Source organism: Suillus subaureus (genome assembly GCF_016647635.1).
Source record: "Suillus subaureus strain MN1 chromosome Unknown BJ212scaffold_19, whole genome shotgun sequence".
In the NCBI taxonomy this organism is placed as follows: Eukaryota; Fungi; Basidiomycota; class Agaricomycetes; order Boletales; family Suillaceae; genus Suillus; species Suillus subaureus.
The window spans coordinates 498,872-524,094 of record NW_024538575.1 but is presented as its reverse complement, the minus strand read 5'-3'; the positions used below and the strand labels follow the sequence as shown (position 1 = coordinate 524,094).

The window sequence follows — 25,223 nt, the reverse complement described above, 5'->3', positions numbered from 1 at the left end:
GAGATACAAAAAACAAGTAGTCGAATTGTCCGAATAACCTCGACTACGGCCTTTGTTCTCAGAAATGTCTCAAGTCTACACGAAAAACACATACCTAACACCATGGAAACGTAATTCACTACAGAGCGCTCTGTAGCACAATCCAACCTGATGAAACAGTTGTAAATGCAAAGTCATTGTCAGATGGCAAATATCGCTCTCCTGAGTTATCTGTGTGCAATACGAGAACAGGATGATCATCCGACCAGCTTACAATTGACTGTTACAATACATTTGACAGATCGACCTGAGAAGGCATCTCCCATCCCAGTATCGCCCCAATCAGATTCTGTGCAGCACGAGTTGCCATTTCTACTCGAGTTTCCAGTGTAGCGCTTGCAATATGAGGCACTATCACACATCTGTATACCAGATATTAGTACGGCTGAGAAAATCAAATCAGGTAAAGTTGGCACTGACCTCGGCTCTTTAACAAGAGGATGATCAATCGTGACATTAGGTTCCCCTTCAACAACATCCAATCCAGCTCCCCAGATCCATCCTTCTCTCAAAGCCTTTGCCAGAGCATCTGAATCAACTAACGTTCCGCGACTCGCGTTCACGAGGATGCTGGTCCTTTTCATCTTCCTAAGCAGTGTCTCATTTACAACGTGATACGTTTCGCTCCCTCCAGGAGCAAGCACGAAGAGAACGTCACTTTCCCGTGCTAGTTCGTCGATGTCTACCTTTGAGACTGCTTGAAGCTTGTGTTGTTTTGTGAGCGCAGCATCCCGAGCGTGATTTGGAAGTGAGGATGGGTTTGACGAATACAAGCAGTGTGTGATCCCGAATGGCACCAGGCGCGCTAGCGTCGCTTGTGCAATTCGTCCAAAACCTAGAAAACCGATTTTCCTGGTGGGGGATGTAGCCGTGGTACTGAGTTGTGGCCCGCACAAGGCAAAAGGAGCCCATGAGAAACTTGTCCACTGACATTGATCTTTCAGCACAAGAGATCCCACCAAGAATAAGAATTCCTGACCTGGCCCCTTTGCACAAGGTCTACACCGGTGCCTCCATTTCGGCCAGCCATGAGAGCGAGCATGACCGATAGATCAGCAACTACATGTCACGAATATAAGCGGCTTGGACCATTTGCTCGGTGCCTTGTCCCACCTGCATCTGTAAGGACGTCAGGAGTATATCCCACTTTCAGACCACGTTGTGCCGCTTCCTTGAGGTCAATGTGTTCTGCGGGTTGAGGTTAAATCAAGCGCTAAGGCGATCTAGAACAGCAAACGTACCATATCCAACAGACATGGTGGATACCACCTTCAAAGAAGGTCCAGCTAGCAGACACATGCCGGTCAAATCTTAGCTAGAGGTATGTGTTGCACACACACCCTTGTCTAGAAGCTCTGCATTAACCTAAGCAAGTCATCATCAGTGGATATATCATCAAATATTAAACATATTAATGACTGTACTTTGTCCGTGAGCATGACGATCACCCCGGTCGCACCAGATATATTCTCCATCAACCATGACCGTTCACAGGCGCTGTCCTGTGGCCATACAACCAACTACAACTATAGTAAGCCTCACCTTTCTATACTAACTGGAGATTAACTCACATCTAGCTCTGGTCTTGCTTCAAGAATGGACATGACATCGGGTCCGAGGTTGCGACATACGACAACCTTGGATCGTTGACTGTGTAGATGAGATGCGACAGACATCAGTCGCTGGGCGGGGGCAGAGAGAGTTGCGATTGACCCTGATGAAGACATTTTAGCCTGTCGCTGATCTTTGCGATTACTACTCCGAGGAGCCTCTAGGTAAGTGAACGCAAGAGAAATGTCGAAATCTATTCGAGCCACAAAAGCAAACGCAGTGAGAAGTTAGAGTGTGTATCAACGCTTCAACCCGGTCCGCACGGCTTGCCGTGGTCACCGGTCACCTGGTTCGTTCACGGGAAAGGATATAATAAAAGGACATCGTGAGGTGGAAAATAGCAGAAGAGCATCAACAACCTAAGCACTATATACAAATGATCTATTCAGCAATTGCATTTTCGCCCATACTGACATCAGCATCTTGGGTATCTTCGGACTGCTCGACCCCAATGCTCCCGGCAGGTCTCCAAACATTACCAATGGTCGCTTTCCACAGTCGCACACGACCATCATTTCCAGCGGAAGACAAGACGGTCCTGGGAGACTGCGTATCAACTATGCAGCCTATGATATCTGGAGAAAAAAACAAACCCAGTGATGTTCCACTCTACACAGCCAACCGCCGATCTGCACAAATCTAATCAGAAACAAAGCCACAGAGGAGTGCGTATCGCACGTACTTGTGGTGATCGAAATCTGCTACTACATTTGCAGACCATTTAGGATCGCCACCTTCTCCTTCGACGTCAGGTTCTTCTTCCGCAGGCTTAACTCGCCATATCCTAACATGTCCATCACGACCTCCAGTGGCTATAAGGTGATATGATCGCCCACACGAGGGCGCCCATGCCACCGACGTGATTGCAAATGGTGTTGGGGTATCTCCGTCGCTTGCAAGTGAGGTTCCTGCCTCAGCGGGCAACCCCGCCGGCGAAGGAGATGGGTCTAAAGTAAGGAGAGTCGTAGGTCGGCGAGAAGGAGATAATTGTATAACCTGTGATTCAGAGTAAGCAACGCCACAAAAATACAGTGTGGCAATACTTTGATGACACCGGATATCCCACAACCAGCCGCGATGATCTCCCCCCAATATCTATCCTTACACCATGATATGCACCACCCTCCATCTGCTTCTCGATTCCCCATTCCAGGTCGTCCCTGAGTGGCGGGGTTTTGCGATTGTTGCAGAGCTTGAGCGACCAGAGTTGCAGATGCACCCTCAAGAGTTGCACTTGTTTGTGTTGGTGTCGCAAACGCTACGGAGTACGACGACGACAGTGATACAGATGGGAGCGTTGAGACATCAACTTCTTCAGAAAGTTGCCATGTGGCTAGTGATGATTGTTCCAAGCACTCGTAGATGCGAACGTGATTATCGGAAGAGACAGTTGCCTTGCAGAAGCTCTCATAAATCTCCGACTGGGACGAACGACTGACGTACCAACTTCAACCCAAAATGATGAGGGGCAAATTCGACTGAGCGGACAGTGCCCCTTGCATCAACCAATACAGCTCTTTCCACCCATCTCGAGGAACCACATGAAGTAGCCTGAGGAGACCCGGTACCAGCACCATTCGGTTGGGAATCAGCTGTTGATGCAAAGCTAGTTTGCTCCCAAATCTTGACCGTACGGTCGAAAGAGGCGGATGCAAGTATGGTCCCAAATTCTGGGTGAGCCCAGCTTAGTTTGGATACGGTAGCGTCGTGAGCCTAGCATGAACTGGTTGATAAGCGCAAATACGCGTCTTCCAACATGCTCGCCTTCCAGTCGTCTTCGACATTCCAATTTCCATTACTTTCGTCTACTTGCCAAACTTTGATTCTTTAACATCAGCGTAAGTCAACTTGTAGAAAAATGTATGCAGTAAGGGAATAACGTACCTCTGATCGAGACTGCAAGTAGCCAAGCGAAGCCCGTAAAAATCATAAGCTACGTCTGTCACAAGATCATTGTGCGCGCTCTGGATGAGACCAGTTTGTATCATAATTCTCCAAGCTTGATTGGAAAAACCGAGTGGGACGAAGAATTTTGAATTACGCGTTAAAGCAATAGCAGTTGTATATGGTTGTGGAGGGTTTTCAACTTCCAGGAAGGTTTGTGCAAAGCCTTTAGAATTAAATAACAACAAACAAACGTCACGGTGCCATTATAGAGTTTTCATCCATTCAAGTTGAAACGCTGATCGTTAATGACTATGCGCGGTCACGGTACAGATACGTTTGTTGGCCTGCCATGACGTATTCATGGGCCGGCACCTCACTGGTTATCAGCGCTGAATTAGACAGTCCGAAGACGAAGCGGCACTCACACTTTCCTGAAACACCAACATATTGCTCAATATTCTCGAAGCGCGCGACAGTGTGCGATCGATTTTGAAAAAAGGGGGTCCTGTCCACCTCGCAACATCCAAGTTTCAGCCTGTGACGCGCGTTCAATGCGCGATTTCTGTGAGTCTGCTCTCTGAGATCTGGATATGGGAGTTAAAAGTAGAAGGTGCTTTATTGGCAGAAACGAGTCCATCTTCGAAAAGGACTCCAGCACAAAACTACCAACACCTCACCGAGCTCAGACTGTGCTATCAAATGCCTCAAAACTTGAAATTGGAAAGGGGGAGTTGGTCGAAGAGGCTTGCGTCCTCAACACAGGAGCTGGTGTGGTCTATTCGAAGCTGATCAACATTCCTCCTAGTATCTCCTTGCCACAGAGATTCTAGAGCGTACCATTATCCCCATAACAAGGCCAGATCAGCTCAAAACATTTACCGCTCACCACCGTAGCTGCCAGTGTTAGCCAAATGTCCCACTGGTGGCGTGGCGTCACTCTTTCTTGTCCTGCCTTATGAACTTACGTTGTCCCGTTGTTGCTTGGCTATGAGTGGACGAAGGAATAATAGCAGACTCCCTTGGCGCTCGACATACGTGACTGCAATTTTCATGTTAATAATATCAAGCTAGCAAGGAAACACTCCGCACATCCATCATCTCTACAATGCTGCGATTTGTCATTGGCTTTGTATCTGGTCCTGCCCCTCTTCTGGAATCCCTCATGCTCATTAACTCATACTTACATTCTTATCATGACGTGGTCGAATTCGAAACCCTCGCACTACACGGACCCGTCCCGAGCGATGCGTAGTTCGATAGCTATACGGTCATGTGCAAAGACCTCTCACCTGGACGAAAGCACAGAAACCAGGCTCTTTGATCTCATCCAGAAGTTGCCATCCTTTCAAACCCTCGACTAGAATCCATCGAACGTCTTGCTACGGCTTCCCTTTACGCCATAACCTGGAACTAAGCTATCGAGTTACCCATCCACCTGCTCTGGTGCATTTTTTGACTCGGGGATAAATGCGGTGAACCCGAACTGGCACATGGTCTTCTACCATGCAACATTCCAGTCCAAGATGACACCCAATGAGGCAGCATCGATATGCAAAATACTTTGGCTTGACAGCAAGCGCTATGGAGTCCGGACACGCGACCATGTAATGTATTTCCGGTCCAGGAGCTTATCGGCCAAATGATTCTCGCGCTTCATTCCTCAAGCGTTCAGCCTAGCAATAACTTTAAATCGAAGAGCTTTCAGAAGTCCATCTTGAAGTGCAGGGATTCAAAGAGAACATGACATGCATGCATGGTGGCGTGGAGACGCCACTAAATTGATGAAGGTATTCGAAAAAGGCCCAGAATGGACTTAAATCCGCTATCCTTGAAGCTGATCAAGTGTGTCAGTGAACGTGAGAGTGAGCTTGAAGCTAGCTTTTATTCGCATGGGAGGCAACTGCATCGACTCGGGTGGTTCTTAAAATTTGAAAGCTTGACTTCGTGTCTCTGGCTCTAAGAATACCAACGTCTTGGATTGGAGACCTTTTTCCTAGCTACCAAATGCAACTATGGTTACTGATGGTGGAGCAGGTATCGATCGAATGAATATCGCCTCCAGCAAAATGGGGTGAACCGGGACAGAGCAAGAGGGGCCGGGGGCGTCCACGGGGCCACAGGCTCTTCACCTGCTCCACCATCTACCGAGGAAGTACCTGTACCTGCGACTTTAATCGCTGGACTTGCATTTCACGAACGTGTTCCCTGCATCTGCCAATGCTTTTTGAACCAACTGGATCCCGTAACGGCGAGGGCGGCCCAGAAAGCGCAAGTACACCGTGAATGAAGACATACGATCTGAGGCAGTGAGAAATGATGAAAAAATATACATGAGTAGTACTAGACGAGTACAAGTATGCATATGACTTACCAGGAGCAAATAAGGTGCAACGTATGCCCAAACAGTGCACGCCAGCAGTCATCCCCTGTTCTAACTCCATCAAATAAGTTGCTAAACCTTGAACGTTCTTGAACCTCCGAAGAGATGCCTATAACCGGGATGAAGACGACAAGGCAAGTTCCGAGTTGTCCTTATACCCATGCCATACATAGCATAAGTACACCATATAAGATCAGATGACATACTGGGATTCCGACGAGTCTCTCAAAGCCATGTCCACGCAAACAGAGGTACTCGCCAGGTTTAGAGAAATCATTGCAATTGACGGTTGGGACGCTACATGGTCAGTGTGGCCTGTACGCCTGGATAGTTTGGAGATAGCTGACCGCCTCAACATTATCCAGGAAAGAACAGGTGACACCATGGGAAGAGTTGGATGGACGAGAGATCCAACCTCCTTTGCAAAATATTATCGAATCCGATAGGGTGGAATGGCCACGACAAGGTCAAGCGCTCGTCCCAGGCTGTGGAAGGGTATGGCTCTTTATCACGACAGCAAAAGTTGATATTTGAATCTCGGCGTTTCAGGGTAACGACGCGAGGTTCATCGCGGCCAGTCTGGGACTAAAAGTTACTGGCATCGATATATCTCCTACGGCTGTCGAGGCAGCCCAGCAGGAAACTCCCCAGGAGAACGTATCATTCCGTGTTGGGGACTTTTTCGCGCCGACAGATGAGCAGTTCGACTTGATATACGATTACACGTTTCGTTATTCGCAAATTTTGACTGCGCCGTCACGTTCTGAACCTGTGATAGATTTTTCGTAGCCCTTCCCCCGCCGATGCGCCCTGAGTGGGGAAGACAGATGGCTAAGCTCGTCAAGACTGGCGGATTCCTGATTACCTTGGTGTTCCCAATCGATCCGCAGGTGGACTTTGGACCGCCTTTTTTCGTGCGGCCAAACCATTATGAAGAGGTTCTTGGATCAGTGTGGGAGAAAGTTATTGACGAGGTACCCGCTGTGAGTTCAGCCACTCACATAGATCAGGAGAGGATTATAGTTTGGAAACGCCTCTGAGGTCGTGACAGATATGTCGAGAAGCCGCGAACAGGGCTTGTTACAGTCCATTTTTGTAATAGTAAAATCAATCCATCTATCCGAATGTCCAGCTGCACATTGAAATATCTAAGTTTGGGATGATCTATTAGCACAAATAGGAATAGAACCACTGGCAATTGAGTAATTGGATAATAAAGAATGATGTCCATTAAAGTTACGTATCGCAATACAGATCACGAGGAACTAAAGGGCGAGATCAGCGCAGAAACGAATAATGCAGGTAAGAATGGAACTGACCTAAGGGTCAATATTGGTGAAGGGTCTGACATTAGAATTGGTATGTCGCAGGATTGACGGGCAATAGGATAAGAAAAACGCCAAGTGCAACGGGCGGAAGGATGTCAGACATGAGGTTCTCAGCTGGCCCTAAACGCTTTGTGTCCAACATCCGGTCGTTTGGATGTTCGACGCCTGCAGTCGACGTATTACACTGATCAGATTGATAATACGTGACTTGGTTGATGATGCGTATCACAGACGTAGGATGTAAAGAGAATACTGGTAGCTGAATAATGAACATGCAGAACTGTTGATAAATCATTAATCAATCAATTTTTACAGCGGATGATAAACAGGATGACGTTCTTCAAGCACTATCATTATTACAGAATGTGTGTCTAGGTAAAATACTTTACGCCAATTTTATGCAACGGATGCAACAAGCTTGTTGGTTTTAGGCGACATGGCCATCGAGACCAAGTGTGTGTCGTTCCAGCCGGTGCCGCTGTAGTAAGGCACCTGAGACAGCACATAATCTGTGGCGAAGGAACCAGCCGCCCAGCCAACGTAGCCGAGGATCACTAGATAATGCACGTCGACTTGTATCAGGGCATGATAATAGGTGAAAACGTACCATCAGATTGAGTAGCCTGGTAGCCAATCTCCTGCAATACGAAGCTAACACAAGAGTCTACATTCCCACCACCAGTCTCAGAATTGAGGGCATGACGACCATTTGCACGGAGCCAGGTGGTCAGAGGCTTCCATGTGTCCTCGATGCCGTCGGTCACGCACGCAGCATTGGTGCCACTAAGTGATGTTAGCGGAGGCACAGGTAAGAGAATGATTGTACTAACGAGCCGTCGGAGTCGAGGTACTTGTGGACGTCCATAATGAGGTTGGTGAATGTGCCGTCAGGGTTGTGCACTGTAGCAAGGGCATCAGCGGAACCACTGGAAACGAAAGTTTCCGCAGAAGCATAGCCGGTCCCGGGAAGGAGAATCATCTGAGTAGTAGCGCCAGCTTTTCTAAACGCCGAATATATGTTTTAATTAAGACCCCCCGCAGAAATAGTCGAACATCCTGACCGAATGGCAGTAACTGCACTCTGTTCCAAAAAATTGTCAGTATCATCTAAAGCCGATGAACAAGGGGCACATACCTGAACTATAATCGTGAGGCTATATCGTCAGAGGGGAAACAGAAAAAATCTATCAAGAAGTATCATACCGGACTCTGCCCAAGTGGCGATACTCTACGTTCACGTAAGCATAGTCTGTTATGTGACTTTGCTAGTGACTTACCGGGATATCATGAGGTTCGTTCATCCTGATTATCAATAAGTCAGCGATCCCTACTTGCAGCGGCTATTACATACACCCCAAACATGACTTTTGTCTCGTTCTTCCAGTGCGAGGCAATGTTGGACCAGAGCTCAGCGAAGATTTCGTTGCTTGGACCGCCTTGACCGATAATCTATTGTCAAATTGAGCGTCATTGTCGATGACAGAAGTACGGTCACGGACCTGCCCATTGTACCTGGCGTAATTGTGGAGATCAATCTCACAGTAAGCGCCAGTGCTCAGACAGTCGGACACCAGCATGTTATAGTTGGCAAAGTGAGTCTTATCCAAAACGCCAGTCATCTGGTCGTTAGTGAGGTACTGCCAACCAACAGGGAGACGGAACATGTTGTAGCCGTCGTCATTGACAAAATGTTGCATTTGGCCCAAACCATCAATACCTAGTGGGTATGTTAGAGTTATGAGAGGATTCAGGGATACAAACCATACCAGATAGTTGGTGGACAGGGGGAACAGCACCTGAAGCAACGCAAGTGCCATCTGTACTACAGCCGAAATCTGTGGAACAGGAGTCTAGACATGACAAGTAATGGCAGCAGTATAGCACTCACCAAAACCTGCAATATTCACACCTGCGAACTTGAGCAGTGTAGATGTATGGGCACTAGCCAGGACCGTTGTGGTACTAAGAGCGACAGCAACAAAGGGATACAAAAACTTGATGGCCATTTCACGCGAAAAGAACAGGGATATACTGAGTGATTCATCCGATGATATGGCTGTCTTATATACGGCTTAAAACGTTGATTATACTATGTAAAATGCTTTGCCAGAACAGACGCGCATGGTGCGCTCTCACTCGCGGCCGAAGTTCGCACGAGTTAACTATTGACCCTGTGGTGATGAGACGACTCATCTCTAAATCATGAAAATATGTTGACCCCATGGTAATGAGAAGACTCATCTCTAAATCATGACAACAGTGCGCGCGGCGGAAGAGAAAAAAACAGATATTTGCCAGTCCCCAAGACTACCGCGATGAAAGACAAGTAGATCAACGTGATCGCGCGAACATCACGCAAATCTATAGGTCCATGCTTTCCATGATATCGGGCATTTGCTTATGCTTTAAATGCCATTGAATGGATGGATTGTTTCGGAGAATGCCTAGCCACCTGTTGTGGCCAATCGAGTCGGCACCGAAAGGCTTATATATTTGCCATCGAACACTGGGACAAGACGAAACTCCTACTGTCCACGCCCTCGGATGAGAAAATATTAGCCGATACGCACAAAGTCTCTAAATAGTCGTTTCAGGGTCGAACGTGCCTACGGCATTGGATTTGCGTCACTTCGGTTAGCCAAGTCCCGCAGGTTTGGGTCTGTTTGGGTTTCCCAAGGGGTCGCGTTTCGACTCCAGTCTCCAGCACACGCAATTTTGCATGGGGCTCCGATCAAGTCGTATTAGCTTGTAATGGTCTGGTATTCCCCCGATATGACGCACGATACCTGCCATATAATGGATTGCATAATTCCGTGTGTTGACCATGCAGTTGTGCCTAGTTGTGCCCGGCATACAGGTCGGGTCCAAGCTAAATATCGCCGTAGAACGACAACAGGAGTAAACTTCGTCGATATTATGGTACTTTCGGTGGGTAGTCGGTCGGTCTACCATGGTGATACACCAGAACGACAGTACCGCTGTCTGTCGATATTGCTGTCTTTATGAAGATATATTGCTCTCTGGGTCGCCAATGCCATTATGGACACTCCCATGGGGACAATAATTAAGCAACGAATGTGCTGGAATATGTCTTGTAGAGGCGCTAGCTACCCTAGAGTTGAAACCATCAGGTGTTAGTTTCGCACTCGAGAACGGAGTTCAAGCAAGGAAATGAGATTAGCCTGAGAGGTAGAAGGACTCAATATAACAGTCCCCAGCCTGGTGGGTAATCACGAAGATCTGACACCACCAAACCATGCGCAGTGTGATCGGCGCGTTCTGAATCCCGCGTATGGGCTCGCGAGTAAGCACTAGATATTTCAATGGGCTGCCGCATTGGTGAATCTGAACCAAAACACCATGATGCCGGGGTACACAAAGTGGGGTACTCAGGTAACCAAGGGACGGCGGAAAGACTCCGCTTTTAGCAATGTTTAAGTAAGCCTGTGCTGGAACATCAGCGCGATTAGTCCTTCCTCCAAATTAACTTTAAGCAGTTTGTGACCAGCATCCCGTCGTTTGGCTGTCCGCGGATGTCTGCAGTTGTCGTACTTTGATCAGATTAGGAATTTTATCGTTTGATGATCTGCATATATCACACACCCCGACGCAGGATGTAAGCGAGTTAGGGAGTAAGTAGTAGAAAAAATGATCATGGTGGACTGTCACAATAATCATAAATCAATCACTTTACGCTGGCATGGGGGTAGTAAACGTCCAGCTCGTTATTACAGGAAGTATATCTAGGCAAAATACCCTATATCAATTTCATACAACGGATGCAACCAGCATGTTGGTCATAGGCGACATAGCCATCGAAACCAAGAGTGTGTCATTCCAGCCGGTGCCGTTGTAGATGGGCACCTCAGACAAAACATAGTCTGTGGCGAAGGAACCAGCCGACCAGCCAAGGTAGCCAAGGATGACTACAGATTATACCAATCGACTTGTGCAAGGACATGGTAATGGGCGAAAACGTACCATCAGATTGAGCAGCCTGGTAGCCGATCTGCTGCGATATATAACCAACACAAGAGTCTACATCCCCACCACCAGTCTCAGTATTGAGGGCCTGACGACCGTTTGCACGGAGCCAGGTGGCCAGAGGGTACCATGAGTCGTCAATGTTGTTGGTCACACAAGCAGCGTTGGTGCCGCTAAGTGATATTAGCGTGAGCACTGCCAAGGAAATGATTGTACTAACGAGTTGTCGTAGTCGAGGTACTTGTGGACGTCCATAATGAGGTTGGTGAATGTGCCGTCAGGATTTGTTACCATAGCAAGGGCCTCAGCAGAACCACCGGAAACAAAAGTTTCCGCAGAAGTATAGTCGTTGCCGGGGAGGAGAATCATCTGGGTGGTAGCGCCGGCTTCCCTGAATAGCGAAGATATAATTTTCAATTGAAACACTATGCAGAGATAGTCGAACATGCTGACCGAATGGACGTAACTGCATACTTATTCCCCCAAAATCTCAGTATCATCTAGGGCCTGTGAATAAGGAGTACATACCTGAACTGTAATCGTGAAACCATATTGTCAGAGGGGAAACAGAAAACATTCATCAAGAAATATCATACCGGACTCTGCCCAAGTGGTGATATTCTAGGTTCAGCAATCTCAGCATGGTTTCTTAGAGAAATTTCCGAGAGACTTACAGGGATATCATGAGGTTCGTTCATTCTGATTGTCAATAAGTCAGTTGTCCGTAGATGCAGTTGCGATCACATACACCCCAAAGATGACGTTCGTTTCGTTCTGCCAGTACGAGGCAATATTGTACCATAGCTCAGCGAATACTTCGTTGGTTGGACCACCTTGACCGATAATCTATCATAAATTTGAGCATTGCTGACAATCACAGAAGCACGGTCACTAACCTCCCCATCATACCTGGCGTAATTGTGAATATCAATCTCGCAGTGAGCGCCAGTGCTCAAGCAGTCGGACACTAGCATGTTATAGTTGGAAAACTGAGTTTCGTTCAAGACACCAGTCGGCTGATTATACGTGAGGTACTGCCAGCCAACAGGGAGACGAAACACATTGTAGCCGTCATCATTGACAAAATGTTGCATTTGTCCCAAACCATCAACACCTATTAGGTATATATGTCAAAGTGTGCGAGGGTTCTCCAAGAAAAACCCTACCGGATAGTTGGTAGACGGGGGGGACAGTCTCTGAGATAACGCAGGTGCCATCTGTGCCACAACCGAAGTCTGTGGAACAAGAGTCTGGATATGACGAGTAACGGTACAAGTATAGTACTCACCAAAACCTGCAATATTTACACCTGCAAACTGGAGCGGCGCAAATACCTGAGCGTTGACAGCGACCGTCATGGTGCTGACCGTGGCGACGAAGGAATACAAAAACGGGATGGCCATTTCACGAGAAAAAAGCATGGATCCGCTGAGAAGTTCATCAGATGCAAATGGCTGTCTTATGTATGAGCTAGAATGTTAAAAATATGTTGTGTAAAATATTTCGCCAGGAACAGCCTGAGACAGCGTCAGACACGCATGAATCGACATGATGCGTTCTCGGTTGTGGCCAAAGTTCGCGCGAATTCTGCATGCAGGTACTGGACTAACGCTATGGTGAAGAGATTCATCTCTAAATCGTGACGACAGTAGATCGTGACGTTGAAGAAAGTATTGGCCTGCAGTCACCACCTCGATTCTTGAAGCACCGGGATGAAAGTCGACGCGATCACGTGAATATCATGCGAGCGGCAAAACATCGCTTCATTGTCGGAAGTTGGCTTGGGGTAGTTAGATAGACCAAACTGTCCCGGTGCCAGGTTATCCAGGCTTGCAGAGTTGATCTATCAAGTCAACATGGACATGCGGTCAAGCAAATATCATGCTTATGTAAGCCAAAGACATGGGTTCAGGGATGTGTCAGCAAATCAATCAGCGAGATGGACGTCGACCTACCCTACAGGCTTGAACTCATTTCTGATCTTCCAGGTAGCTCCGATATAGAACAGTGATATTCATCTCACTGACCGATGTTTTACCGCAGGGCACGATGAACGTGCTTGGCAAGTCGCATGGAATCCCACCAAGCCTCTGCTAGCGTCATGTTCAGCGGACAAATCTGTGCGAACATATAGCTATCGATCATCCGACAACGGAAACAAATCTTTGGCCTTTTCACACGTTAGCACTATCCCAACGGGGCATACGAAAACCGTACGCAGTATCGCATGGGCACCATCAGGCAGAGCGCTTGCCACCGGATCATTTGATTCGAATGTCGGGATATGGGAGCGAGAGGATATCTCGGACTCCCAGGATACTGGGGAATCTGCGGGGGATTGGGAGTGTGTGACTTTGCTAGAAGGTCATGAAACAGAGTGCAAGAGCGTTGGGTATTCGAGCTCAGGAACGCTGCTAGCAAGTTGTAGCAGAGATAAAACTGTATGGATATGGGAAGGTGAGTATCTATTATTTTCACCTTACTGCATCCCTGAATGATTTAATCCGATCAGTCAAACCCGATGCAGATTTTGAGTGTATGGGCGTACTCATGGAACATAGCCAGGACGTAAAATGCGTTGCATGGCACCCTTCTGAAGAGGTCAAATGCCTATCGTGGGAATAATGTGCATGACTGACAGGTGTTCAGGACAGATACTTGCATCCGCTTCGTACGACGATACCATTAAGCTCTACATAGACGACCCTTCGGAAGACTGGTTTTGTTTCTCGACCCTCTCTGGTCACAAGTCGACCGTCTGGTCCCTTTCCTGGTCACCGCAAGGGAGTTATCTCGCTTCGTCCTCAGATGATCTTACGATCAGGATATGGAAAAGAGTGGAAGAATATAAGTGGAAGTCTGTGTTAGAGCTGAGAGGACATGAAAGGAGTATTTACTCGATCAGCTGGGGAGTTGGGAAGGGCACGAGTGAGAATCTTGGATGGCTCGCGACCACTGGTGGTGATGGTAAAATCAATGTTTGGGAAATAACTGTATGTTTCACTCTCTTTCCTGGTGCATCGAGACTGATAAGCCCTCTCAGGAAACGGAACACACTAAGGATCCTTTGAGTGCGAATCTACTTGCGAGAGTGTCTGGAGCTCACGATGTCAACGACGTCAATTCTGTCTTATGGTGCCCTCGCTTAGAACATCCAGATATGTTGGCCACTGCTGGCGATGATGGCTTGGTCAAAGTATGGAGGGTGGTGCCGTCTTAGATTAACTATGTACAATGTTTCATTTATGCAAGAAAGTTTGATCAATATACATCTTACGCGTGGGCACGGACTTTGCACGGACTGAATAATTTACGTATACTATGTTTTATCTTGCCGAACCTCCAAAATGACATTATGACTCGATCAGTTGTGTCCACAGCGTAGATTTCTTTCAGCACATTTATCTTCTTATATCATCTTTTCACCATGCCAATCCTTGGGCTGGCCCCCTCTACCGCTCCAATAAAGCCTGTGCATTTTGATATCGAAAAAGTCATTCGGCCAAACATCCTCGCTCTCCATCCTTACCGATGTGCACGCGATGACTACCAACAGGGAATCCTCCTCGATGCAAATGAAAACGCTTTGGGACACTCTATTCCCAGATCGTTCAACTGGACCCAGCAGGAGCTTTCATCGACACTAGACACAGACTTAAACCGATACCCTGATCCCTCTCACGACGAGATAAAATCTCGCATCGCATCTCTCAGATCACTGCCCGGGAAGGACCATATCTTCCTGGGCGTTGGATCTGATGAGGTTATCGATCTCTTGATGCGAATTTGTGTTGCACCGGTAAACGAGAAGATTCTGATCACCCCGCCGACTTATGGAATGTATTCTGTTTGCGCGCAAGTGAATGATGTCGGGATAGTTCGTTGTAACCTCAATCTGAGTGGCAGCGAGGGAGAGGGCGGAGAGCACGGTCGATTCAGCTTGCTGATCGATGATGTGAGTGTTACACTTTGCATGGTTTCTCAAGTGACCAACGACTTGTAGATAAAAGCGGCCATCCTGGCCGACCCTTCTATCAAGCTTATTTTTCTCTGCTCACCAGGGAACCCCACGGGCACTCTGATTAGCCTGACAGCTATCAAGGCAATATTGGACTACGAGCCATTCAAAGGGATCGTCGTCATCGATGAAGCGTATATCGACTTTGCCGACGAGGGTGCCAGCGCCGTATCCCTAATCAAAGATTATGCTAATCTGTGCGTAATGCAAACTTTGAGCAAAAGCTTTGGCCTCGCTGCGATTAGGTGAGTACTTCTTTATTGGTACCTGCATTCATTAACGATTTCATTCAGGCTCGGTATCGCCCTTGCACAGCCGCCACTAATTCAAGTGCTCACAAACACAAAAGCCCCGTATAATATCTCCACTCCATCCGCTCAGTTAGCGCTTGCTGCACTGAGCGAGGAGGCAGTTCAAAGCATGCGTTCAAATTGTCAAACGCTCGTAGAGTCACGGAAACAGCTACAGAAGTCTCTCGAAAGTCTTTCTTCCCTCGGTGTAGGAGAAGTCATTGGCGGCAATGATGCAAACTTCTTGGTGGTCCCCATCCTCAATAAAGAAACCAGACTTCCTGACAGCGTTCGGGCAAACACGCTTTATACGGAGCTCGCCGAGAACAAAGGAGTTGTAGTGAGGTTCAGAGGGAAAGAGGCTGGATGTACTGGATGCTTGAGAATCACTGTTGGGACTGCCGAGGAGAACGGGACGCTCCTTCGACAACTGCAGAGTGCTTTAAATGAGTATTATAACTGCGGGAGGCTATGAATCCTGTAGACTTTAGATGGGTCGACCTCTTCTCGAGGGGTTCACTTGCCAAATACAGACGGATTATTACGTGTCACTGGTATTATTGACGTGGTACGCGGTATTATGCCGCGATCTAAGGACCTACGGCGCAGCGCTCATCGACTTGATCTATCTGGCCTTTTCATTTTGCATGCTGAGGATTCTTATTTCCATCAATTGCCCCTTAGCGAAACTCTCTGGTTGAAATTATCAGCGCCCTGGACTTCACTATAATTTTCATCGGGTCACAACTAGAACTCGTCTAGAATGGCGAAGCAAAAGTCTCTTACTCCTCAGGAGATCTACCGAGCACGGAAAGCGCGAGAAGAACGAGAGAAGAACGCGCTACTGCCGCCGGGATTGTTAAACCACGGTAATACCTGTTTCATGAACTCTGTGTTGCAGGGTGTGAGTTCTGTTTCATTGAACGATGAATATGTTCTGATGACTTGCACCGTAGCTGATCGCCACACAGCATCTATCTCATCTCGTCCTATTCCAGGATATCCCTCCCGCAGTCCAGCTGTCTGCATCAACTCCAGTGGCATCCCACCGATCACCTGAGTTAACAAACGGACATGGTCTAGCAGGGCGTTATGAACAGCCTTGGACCCCTGGGTTGCCCATTGGGGATCGGTTTGTGACGCTCCTGCGGCAGGCGTGGGCCATGCAAGATGACCGACAGAGAAATTACTTGAAGCCAAAGTAAGCGTTGGACCGGTGAAGCAGAATCATCGCTCATCGCTTGATGTCAGAGAACTTTTAGCATCCGTCGGCCAGAAATACGACCAATATCTAGATTTTCGCCAGCAAGATGCGCACGAATTCCTCAGACATCTACTTGATGCAATGCAGATGGAGGAGGCTGACGTGAGTGACAGTAATATCATATCACATGTTCACATGTTGACATATCGTAGATCATCAAAAAGCGACAGCCTTCTGTCAAGCACAAAAAGAGAAAACGCTCTCTTGCGAAGGCACACGCGCCGCCGAACACTGATACTCATGATCGTTTGCATATTGGTCAATCATCACTAGGACAAATCGCCAGCGCACCAGATCCTGATCCATCTCCCCCAGCAGAAGAGACGTTAGCGCCGTTTGTTGACATGCTTTTCGGGGGTAAGTTGGCCAGCATCTTGGTGTGTCAGGCTTGCAAACATGTTTCCCATACATACGAGGACTTCAACGACCTCAGCTTAAGTATCAAGGCCGAGGACTATGCTCGCGAACGTAAGCGGGACAAGCTAAAGCAGCTCGCCAAGAAACTGCGCAATATATCCGGAACGGCGCTCAGCGTCATTCCTGTCCAGCGTTCTTCTTCAGTCCCGGCCACACCACATAGAGATTCGACATTGGAGAACACAGAAGTCGTAGATCCTCATAGACGACGTAGCATTGACTTGGCGGATGTCGAGGTGGCTGCTGTGGTGGATAAGCATGCGGACCACGAGACCAACAACGAAACTACTACCGGAACAGATCCATCTCTACCCCAACTCGAACTCCACTTCGAACATCACCCTGACACTGCCCTTCATCACCCACCGGAATCTGACAATTCGCCTGCTGCAACTCCTGACTTGCGTATCGATGAGACTCCAGAAGCTGAAACCCCACACAAGGGACGCGAACATATAGAAATCAGCGAACCTTCTTTAGGCCATGGTCGCGAGAAAAGGGAGAAGACGGAAAGCTGGTCAAAGCTTGGGCGAAGAATTAGTGTATCAGTTGGGCTCACCAAGCAATCCAGGGAGGATCGACGTCGCTCGAAAGAAGAGAAGAAAGCAAGAAATGATGTTTCACATCAGCGTAACACAAAGGACGACGATTTAAACCCTCCATCTCCATCTCCTCACACTACGGTACCAACCGTCCAACCTATCGACTCTCCTGATGTGAACGTTGAACGAGAGCCGACATCTCTTAGTGCTGTCAACGACCTGTTGCAAGCGCAACTAGCGGCCGTTAAGCGGTCGTGGTCACCAGTGCAAAAGTCGTCTCCTTCACCTTCAGTCTCTTCCACACCCCGTTTTCCTCTCATCCCCCGCCAACCTGTTCCCTCCATCACAAGTAAACGTTCGAAAGCTCCCAGACCCCCGAAAATGAGTGCTGAAGAAGCAGCTTATCTTCGCGACATCCTGGCCGATATTAATCCAGGAGGAGCTGCAAATCCATTTTCCATCTTCAAGCAGACGAAGGACCAGTCTAGTGCGGGCCCTTCTACCACTCAAAGTATATTTTTGAAAATCCCTCAGCTTGGTGGCTTGGAAGAATGTTTGAGATTATTTACCTCGGTCGAGGTTCTCGACGGAGAGAACATGGTCAAGTGTCATCGGTGTTGGAAGATCGTCAATGGCCTTTACCAACCTAGGTCGCGTGGCCAGAATCATGAGTCCGATTCCTGCACTGACAGCGACGATGAAAAAGAGAGCTCAGATGACGAAGATCAGCCCAATCATACGCAACACCCCAATGGGAGCGCACATCACACACCAATGCCAAATCGTTTTTCCGGTCATCCCAGGTTGTCAATATCTCCCTCAAGTTCTGCTACTTCCTTTTATGATACCCCCGATAACCATGATACCCTCAGATCATCCTCGGGTGACACAACCCTTGATACCTCTAGTGATTCACATGCCATTAAATTTCTACCACCCTCCTTGAAGCTGACGAGCGATGATCATTTACCCTCCATATCAACACCTCGTCCTACAGCATACGGCGGTCTTCCTATTCCATTAATATCTACTACCGCTCCGGAGTCGCCGATGTCCATTAAGACAGCCAGGCCCTTTACGACGGGGTCGCCGACCAACACATCCCAGGCTTCTTTGCACGCCCTCACATCAAAGCACGACAAGGAGAAACACCCTGCTAACACAATGGAGATCGAAGGCTGTTCTGACGAGGAAAGTGGGGCGTCTGCTAATTTATCTGCTTACTCGGATGTTTCTTCTACTGCTGCATCACCGGCAGTATCGCCAAATGTCTCCCAAGAGAACCTCGCAGTCTCTCCAACACCTCGCGCGCCATTACAACGGCGTCCAAAGATTCCTGATTCCACGGGTGTCCCTCTGTCCAAGAAAGTGATCATGCGAGCGGCATATAAACGCTATCTCATTGCCACACCCCCGCCAGTTCTTGTCATTCACCTGAAACGCTTCCAGCAAATGTCAAAAGTTCCCATCATGTCTTTCTCCTCTAGTTTTAAGAAGCTCGAGGATTACATATCTTTCCCAGAATACCTCGATATTGCGCCCTACTTGGCACCCAAACGAGAACAGTACGCGGATGCCAAGCCAGGGCATAGTCGCGGTCGGAGCAAACGTCCCGAGCGGTGGATGTATAGGTTATATGCCGTAGTCGTACATATTGGGAACATGGTGAGTACTGTATCAATCAATCGAGGAGTCTACGTCTCATTATAACTGGATCCATAGCTTGGCGGTCACTATATCGCATACACTGCCCTCCCCACGAAGGAAGATGAACAGACGACGTTATCGGTAACTGGATCCGAGAGCATGGCTCACGCAGATCGACCGCATCGCGACTGGGCGTATATCAGTGATACCACTGTGCGGCTATCCTCTTTGGACGAGGTCTTAAAAAGCAAGGCATACATCTGCATGTACGAGAGGATATGAATTGGACTTGACATCTTTCGTTCACTAGTGTGCTCCCCGCTGTCAGCATCCCGCTACCTGGTAATGAATTGTGCTATACCATCCCAGGCACAGCTGCTGCAGCTGGTTTTTCGCGTATCTTTGTCCTTTTTGCTTGTCAGAAGCACAGGGACGATCTCTGTTTTATTTACACAGAATAGAGCTAATATATAGCTTGGACTTGTAAGCCGAAGGACTTTGTTTATAGACAAGACTTATCTTTGATCTCGTGTACGTTCACTCATTTGCTTTCAACAGAATAAGCAACTGGGAGCGCTCTCGAAGTGCTTTTGAGTAGTCTGCTTTTGATTTGGCTCAGCTTTAGTGGCGAGTTTGCAAAGAAGATCTCGTGTCTGAAATACTAGACAAAATGCTTGATGAACGGATGGTCAGAACACTTGTGAATATGTCAATTACCTGTCCTAGAAAAAGATTAGACATTTACTGCACCAAAAATATATACTCATGCATTCTCGCGTGGCGGCGACGTGTATCTAACATCTGTCAGTGTAATATTGCTGCCCCTGGCGGGCCCGTAGGAGTTCATTGATGTGTTGGCATCGATAGTTCAGGGGCCTTACTTTTGCATTTTGCACCACGTCCAATACCTCGCATCTAGATGGCAGGCAGAAGGAAACGAGAAAACCGTCGATGACGATGTAGCATGTACTTCATTTCACATCGACTCCAGTACGCAAGAAACAGCACATACAAGCTTTACAAACTGAATTAAAAAAGCGCAAGTCATGAGACAGTTGATAAATAGTAGAAACGCGGGCTGCGATATAAAAATCAGTGCGTGAAATAATGATCGAGAATTCATACTATGCACATACCATGTCTGGAGAGCGCTGAATTCTTATCAGTCTCAGCTTCAAGGTCCGAGTAATCATCCGAGTTACCCCCAACATCTACAACCAAAGTGTGATTTGCTCACTTGTAGATGTCGAGAAAATGCCCTCGAAACGTTTCTCTAAGATTTTCGAGACTTGGTGTGCTTGGGCAGTGAGAGATTGGAGGATCTCGCATGCATCGGCTTGAAGGTAGTCTGGTGTCATCCGCAACTTCTGTGAGGTCATGGGAAGAAGACCAAGCTCTCATAGTTCCTCATTCTTGTAAAGAATGTACAAGTAATTGATAATTATGAGAAATATTACCTCTTCAATTCCTTTGGGAGGGAATTCTGGTTAGCGTACTCTCGACTCTCCCTGTTACACAAGCTGCAAATCGAAGCTCCAGCGGAGAGGATATGGATTTGCCTGACCATTCGATCCCGCAGGTACTGTCCACGACGGGAAGGGCCCGGAGGTCGAGTGGTACTAGGAGGTTTTCTTTCCTATCTGGAACCTTTGGTGCTCAGTCTCCATGGGGAAGAGAATGGAGTGACCTGGATCAGACTCGAGTCTTATGTTTGCACGTAAGACTCGGGAGGTAGCACCGGCCGGGCGTTCCCGGTTGATCAATTACATCAGTATTAGAATTTCTGTATTTCAAATTTTATATTGTGGGAAGCGGAGGTACGAATAGCCGAGGGGTAAGGTCCGAGTTCGTTCGGCGTCCGTACGATATTTCAGGTTAGCCCCAACAATATTAGGTTCGAGTTCCCACAGGCTGTTCCCGCTAGCCAGTGACACTTGACGTGAGCTGGTTCAGGGATATGAACCCTCGCCTAGTACACTCGCAAATTTGCTGCTGGTCACTAGTCGCTCATGGTCTACATGAGTCGGAACAAGGAGATCATCATTAATGCAGGCTCGTAAAACGACCGTGTACATACCCGAGGCCAGGGTAGCCCTTGACGGCAAGACTTTCTTTGCCCACTCCATCTTATATTCGTCGACGTGCAATATCGACCCCAAAACTCATTGTTGTAATCTTCTAACCTTTCATCAACAATCCTGTTTTATACCAAGAAGAGAAGTATGCCACTTCGTATGATCAGCTGATATTGAGGCTGAACTTTGAAGCCTAAGTATGTTTAATGCTGGGGTTACCAGTAAGCGTGCGAGCCGGAGAGGACAGTGATTGATTGACATGGCATCTCAACAGGTCCCTTACATCTCGTGTGAGACCATGTCAATCGGTCGGTCTTCGTATCCCTGCAAGTTGTCATCACTGGCTAGAAACGCCGTGGGCGATCCTGATAATCATATCATCTCAAAGACATATACAAAGAATGCTTCCGCGTCATATATATGGCTAACCTCCACGAGCTCCAACGTTTGTGTATAATACTCAGCCTTATCCTTGTCCTATCGGATAAATGGATATCAACCTCACTCGACTGGCCGGTGAGTTGAAAATAGCTATCATCTTGTGTTCTTCTGTTTATTATCGTTTGGAAGTCGCGGGGTCTGTATCCCACGGCATTGCTATAGTCTGTACCGTCTTCAGGCTTGTTTACAGAGTTTGGACGCATCGCATCTGGTGGGAAGATGCATGGGCAGCGATTTCACTGATCTCAGACGGTAGAAGTCTCCTTGCATACTGCTTTACTCAGTAAACCAACCACTGTTGACCCTAGTTGTCTGCCTGGCATGCATCTGGATCCCCTACACAAATCGTTAGTATACTACTTGACTTTTCCCTCCAAGATTTGCCTAACATTTATATCAGTACCATCATGGGTTCTCGCAGTGGCTTTAACCTCCGTTTTGTGGTGCACATCACAGCTTACTCATCACATACAGTCCTGACTGACTTATCCAGGGCAGCTCGCATGAGTGTCATTTTTTGCATTATCAGAATTGCCAACCATTCAGGCCGTAAGGTCCACATATGGATCACCCATCTTATTGCGGTATCATTTGCGTGCATGTGGGTCGCGCTGCTGATTCAGAAGGTCACCGTGTGCCTATTCCATGCGTGCCAGATGTCCGAGCCTGTGGCAATCTCGCAACTGATCAGTCAGTATCTCTTCGTCATTCTATGGCTGTATGGTCCTCAAATTATTGATTCCCACAGCGGATGTTATTGCGGATTCTTCTCTCGCCGCTGCGCCACTGCAGCTCTGGAAAAATGTAGGGCTCTCACGTAGTAGAAAAATATTAGTCCTGTCCTCATTCGGTGCATCGATTATAATCACTGCCATCACCATCCCCCACGCTATAATTCTCTTTAAGCCTGTGACAGAAACTACGCTCATCTTCGCGCATGTCAAGGTGAGTAACTTTCATTCCTCGCATCCCTCAACAACATCTGACAGACGTTTAGGCTGCGGTCAGCCTTATTATCTGTAACATCCTGGTGATCGTTACCTTCGCATACCGCGTATTGTCGAAAGAAACATGCGATCTTGACCAGTCTTTCACATCCCCGGATTGTTCTCGAGTGTCATCTTGACGCAGTTCCCCATAAGCACGTACACTAGGACATCATTCTATGGACAGGAGGGGACGACCTCGAAACAGATAACGACGGGGCAGTCGAAGTCGAAGCCGGATGACGCGAGCATAGTGAGCGCTGAAGAGGGCACTAACGTTGAGGAATGGTTGGAAACATGAAGGATGACAAGCAATGGTCGATAGCGAAGTTGCAAATCATGATGGAAGCGCATTTTTTCATCTTACTGCGTGTACATATGTGTAACATATGTGTAATCGTTGTCTATCATGTACAAATCACAAACATCAAAACAACTTGCTATCGTCAAGGGTGTTTTTCTACGTGTAGCTCCTTTTTGTGCCATTAATGTTTCATAGATCATGTAACTTTCTACACACCAGGATATAGGAACCCGAAGCAATTTTTTATGTGCCCTCGACATGGTCTGGGTGAAAACGTTTGGCTACGTGCTCAAAATCTGCCACCTAGTAGTACCCGTCGTCCACAAGAATAAATGCTCTTGGCCGAAGCTGCCATTGGCGAGAACGCTGTTCACCAAGACTTTACCTTGTTCCAAACAAGACCCCGTATCAATCGATTCAGGTGCGGGGAATGTCATTTTGAGCATCGAAAGAAACACTGGGAAGAGAATTTTGATTTTACCATATAGCGTAGCACTTGGGACCGGGGACTACTGAGAACTTGAGCCCCAAGCGTTATGTGGAGATTCGCTAAATGACCAAATTTTCAACAGGTCAAAGTACCAAGTCGCAGCAGCTGTCAAAATCGCAATGTTAAAACTCGGTATTGTGTAGTCTTGTATACACATAAACAAGAACGGTATATCTTTGTTGGGCTATGACCTATGATCGTTCCGCACTCCGCATGGTCTGTGAACGCCCGTAAGCATACAGTCTAAGGCTCACACTTTCAGAACCCGCTAGACTGCGAGGTACTCACTAGTTTGGGTGCAGCGATGATCTGTTGTGCGGTAGCTGTGCCAGCTATCGCTACGAGAGACATCATAGCGGTGAGGAGTGAGATGAATCTCATAATTGCAATTCAAGAGAGAGCTAAGACCCAATGTATTTTTGTTATTGAGTCAAAAGCTCTTCAGCTCTATACACAGATACGTACATATCCTGTGCTCTGTTGAACAGACTGCCAACGCTTCGTTGTACGGTCCCTTTCAGGTGTCACACCAAACGATTATGATACGGATCCATGATCAAGAACTTGAGCTGGCAAAGCGCTCGAAGGTTAAGGATTACTCACTGGCATTTATAGCTGAGGCGAGCACACTACTGTACCTCTGCGTATGGAGGCAACCGTGGATCGCGCATGACACCGCCACAGTTGCAAAGTCAGCAATCTTGTCCGATTGCCCGTGACATCGGAACAAAATAGCAACCAGCGTACCTGCCGTATGTCGAAGTGGCGTCAGGTTCAAACTCCCGCGGAGGGAATTTTGACTTAGCACAAGTAGACTACCGATTAGGCTTCACGACGAGATCGACAATCGCACAGGTATCATTCACGCCATGGAGGATGAACCACCCGAGTCTCGGCTCGATGCTGAGGCTGGTGGTGATGACACTGACATATTTTGTAGCGCTGTCATTCTGGATACTTTCGGGATCGAAGGGGTTGATGTTGCAGCTGCAGACACTGCACAATTTCTGTGTTCATGATGTACAACGAGGTGACGGGCATGGATTGGTTGCAGCAGGAGACAATGAGAATATATGGGCACTAGTAAACGAGCAGGAAGTTGGCACAGTGGCGATAAGTAGGTTTAGTGATTTTTGCGGCGGGTTTCTACAATGTACCTACAGTTAGCAACCGACCCCCTGTGACGCGTTACGGGGGGATAAATTAGCAACGCAACCAAGGCCCTGTGACGCGCCACAGTTGCCTCCATACACAGAGGTACAGTATATGACTTGGCGTTAAGTATACATGTTGCGTATCGAAACGAAAAGATGATACCTTTGTTTCGAACTTGCGACCGCTAGATCGGCGTAATCTAACCAGTGCTGCTGCTGCACTGCTGCATTGATCATGATGCCGCAGGGGGTTTTAGTCGGAAGTTGGTTCCTCGCGACCTCAGGTTAGTAAACTGCAACCTGCAAGAAGCCAGCACAGTGGAGTGAATAGGAAAGGGCACCGAAAGACAAGGTTAACGCATCAAT

General features: G+C 47.7%; 10 protein-coding genes across 10 annotated transcripts; 6 read left to right on the top strand and 4 right to left on the bottom strand.

Moving 5' to 3' along the window:
- Positions 1–262: 262 nt before the first annotated feature.
- On the bottom strand, positions 263–2,192 carry BJ212DRAFT_1507679 (uncharacterized protein; the record flags this gene model as incomplete). The annotated part of the gene is made up of 8 exons (XM_041341625.1): positions 1,611–2,192; positions 1,464–1,559; positions 1,380–1,404; positions 1,281–1,325; positions 1,153–1,227; positions 1,019–1,098; positions 460–965; positions 263–401 (listed from the first exon to the last, which is right to left on the bottom strand). The coding sequence occupies exons 1-8, from the start codon at positions 1,764–1,766 to the stop codon at positions 263–265; spliced, it is 1,122 nt and encodes a 373-aa protein (XP_041192316.1). The 5' UTR covers positions 1,767–2,192.
- BJ212DRAFT_1447446 (WD40-repeat-containing domain protein) lies at positions 2,032–3,638 on the bottom strand (the record flags this gene model as incomplete). The annotated part of the gene is made up of 7 exons (XM_041338399.1): positions 2,032–2,188; positions 2,244–2,279; positions 2,333–2,646; positions 2,694–3,044; positions 3,094–3,363; positions 3,415–3,475; positions 3,535–3,638. The coding sequence occupies 7 exons, from the start codon at positions 3,636–3,638 to the stop codon at positions 2,032–2,034; spliced, it is 1,293 nt and encodes a 430-aa protein (XP_041192315.1).
- A 2,512-nt stretch (positions 3,639–6,150) lies between these two features.
- BJ212DRAFT_1273468 (S-adenosyl-L-methionine-dependent methyltransferase) lies at positions 6,151–6,957 on the top strand (the record flags this gene model as incomplete). The annotated part of the gene is made up of 4 exons (XM_041331090.1): positions 6,151–6,225; positions 6,293–6,412; positions 6,467–6,642; positions 6,696–6,957. The coding sequence occupies 4 exons, from the start codon at positions 6,151–6,153 to the stop codon at positions 6,955–6,957; spliced, it is 633 nt and encodes a 210-aa protein (XP_041192314.1).
- Positions 6,958–7,614: 657 nt separating this feature from the next.
- On the bottom strand, positions 7,615–9,720 carry BJ212DRAFT_1588124 (glycoside hydrolase family 5 protein). Its single transcript, XM_041342422.1, has 11 exons — positions 9,134–9,720; positions 9,012–9,080; positions 8,745–8,962; positions 8,597–8,694; positions 8,523–8,547; positions 8,449–8,473; positions 8,381–8,385; positions 8,307–8,326; positions 8,076–8,246; positions 7,853–8,028; positions 7,615–7,799 (listed from the first exon to the last, which is right to left on the bottom strand). Exons 1-11 carry the CDS (start codon positions 9,249–9,251, stop codon positions 7,642–7,644), a joined length of 1,083 nt encoding a protein of 360 aa, XP_041192313.1. The 5' UTR covers positions 9,252–9,720; the 3' UTR covers positions 7,615–7,641.
- A 1,293-nt stretch (positions 9,721–11,013) lies between these two features.
- BJ212DRAFT_1273240 (glycoside hydrolase family 5 protein) lies at positions 11,014–12,632 on the bottom strand (the record flags this gene model as incomplete). Its single annotated transcript, XM_041331074.1, has 9 exons — positions 11,014–11,171; positions 11,227–11,402; positions 11,450–11,654; positions 11,826–11,850; positions 11,904–11,928; positions 11,978–12,075; positions 12,126–12,343; positions 12,396–12,464; positions 12,518–12,632. 9 exons carry the CDS (start codon positions 12,630–12,632, stop codon positions 11,014–11,016), a joined length of 1,089 nt encoding a protein of 362 aa, XP_041192312.1.
- Positions 12,633–13,136: 504 nt separating this feature from the next.
- BJ212DRAFT_260383 (WD40-repeat-containing domain protein) lies at positions 13,137–14,553 on the top strand. Its single transcript, XM_041342771.1, has 5 exons — positions 13,137–13,217; positions 13,273–13,686; positions 13,742–13,830; positions 13,884–14,222; positions 14,273–14,553. The coding sequence occupies exons 1-5, from the start codon at positions 13,169–13,171 to the stop codon at positions 14,447–14,449; spliced, it is 1,068 nt and encodes a 355-aa protein (XP_041192311.1). The 5' UTR covers positions 13,137–13,168; the 3' UTR covers positions 14,450–14,553.
- A 103-nt stretch (positions 14,554–14,656) lies between these two features.
- BJ212DRAFT_1273448 (pyridoxal phosphate-dependent transferase) lies at positions 14,657–16,012 on the top strand (the record flags this gene model as incomplete). Its single annotated transcript, XM_041331086.1, has 3 exons — positions 14,657–15,184; positions 15,233–15,492; positions 15,541–16,012. The coding sequence occupies 3 exons, from the start codon at positions 14,657–14,659 to the stop codon at positions 16,010–16,012; spliced, it is 1,260 nt and encodes a 419-aa protein (XP_041192310.1).
- A 288-nt stretch (positions 16,013–16,300) lies between these two features.
- BJ212DRAFT_1447440 (uncharacterized protein) lies at positions 16,301–19,689 on the top strand (the record flags this gene model as incomplete). Its single annotated transcript, XM_041338398.1, has 5 exons — positions 16,301–16,441; positions 16,494–16,738; positions 16,789–16,903; positions 16,954–19,425; positions 19,483–19,689. The coding sequence occupies 5 exons, from the start codon at positions 16,301–16,303 to the stop codon at positions 19,687–19,689; spliced, it is 3,180 nt and encodes a 1,059-aa protein (XP_041192309.1).
- A 2,281-nt stretch (positions 19,690–21,970) lies between these two features.
- On the top strand, positions 21,971–23,392 carry BJ212DRAFT_1462802 (uncharacterized protein; the record flags this gene model as incomplete). The annotated part of the gene is given in 7 exon segments (XM_041338936.1): positions 21,971–22,175; positions 22,232–22,266; positions 22,301–22,304; positions 22,324–22,366; positions 22,417–22,613; positions 22,672–22,868; positions 22,921–23,392. 7 exon segments carry the CDS (start codon positions 21,971–21,973, stop codon positions 23,047–23,049), a joined length of 810 nt encoding a protein of 269 aa, XP_041192308.1. The 3' UTR covers positions 23,050–23,392.
- A 425-nt stretch (positions 23,393–23,817) lies between these two features.
- BJ212DRAFT_1359926 (uncharacterized protein) lies at positions 23,818–24,442 on the top strand (the record flags this gene model as incomplete). The annotated part of the gene is given in 4 exon segments (XM_041335872.1): positions 23,818–23,921; positions 23,992–24,079; positions 24,090–24,253; positions 24,307–24,442. Coding segments are annotated over 3 exon segments (277 nt in total), but the record flags the coding sequence as incomplete, so codon positions are not given.
- Positions 24,443–25,223: the final 781 nt, after the last annotated feature.

Bases quoted from the DNA above. Each gene is read 5' to 3' on its own strand.
- BJ212DRAFT_1588124 (XM_041342422.1), bottom strand. From the start codon at position 9,251: ATGGCCATCAAGTTTTTGTATCCCTTTGTTGCTGTCGCTCTTAGTACC. The intron at 8,029-8,075 runs GTTAGTACAATC...AACATCACTTAG, and splicing joins TACCTCGACTCCGACGGCTC to TGGCACCAATGCTGCGTGCG. The intron at 7,800-7,852 runs GTACGTTTTCAC...TGCATTATCTAG, and splicing joins CCAGGCTACTCAATCTGATG to TGATCCTCGGCTACGTTGGC.
- BJ212DRAFT_260383 (XM_041342771.1), top strand. From the start codon at position 13,169: ATGGACGTCGACCTACCCTACAGGCTTGAACTCATTTCTGATCTTCCA. The intron at 13,831-13,883 runs GTCAAATGCCTA...TGTTCAGGACAG, and splicing joins CATGGCACCCTTCTGAAGAG to ATACTTGCATCCGCTTCGTA. The intron at 14,223-14,272 runs GTATGTTTCACT...AAGCCCTCTCAG, and splicing joins TCAATGTTTGGGAAATAACT to GAAACGGAACACACTAAGGA.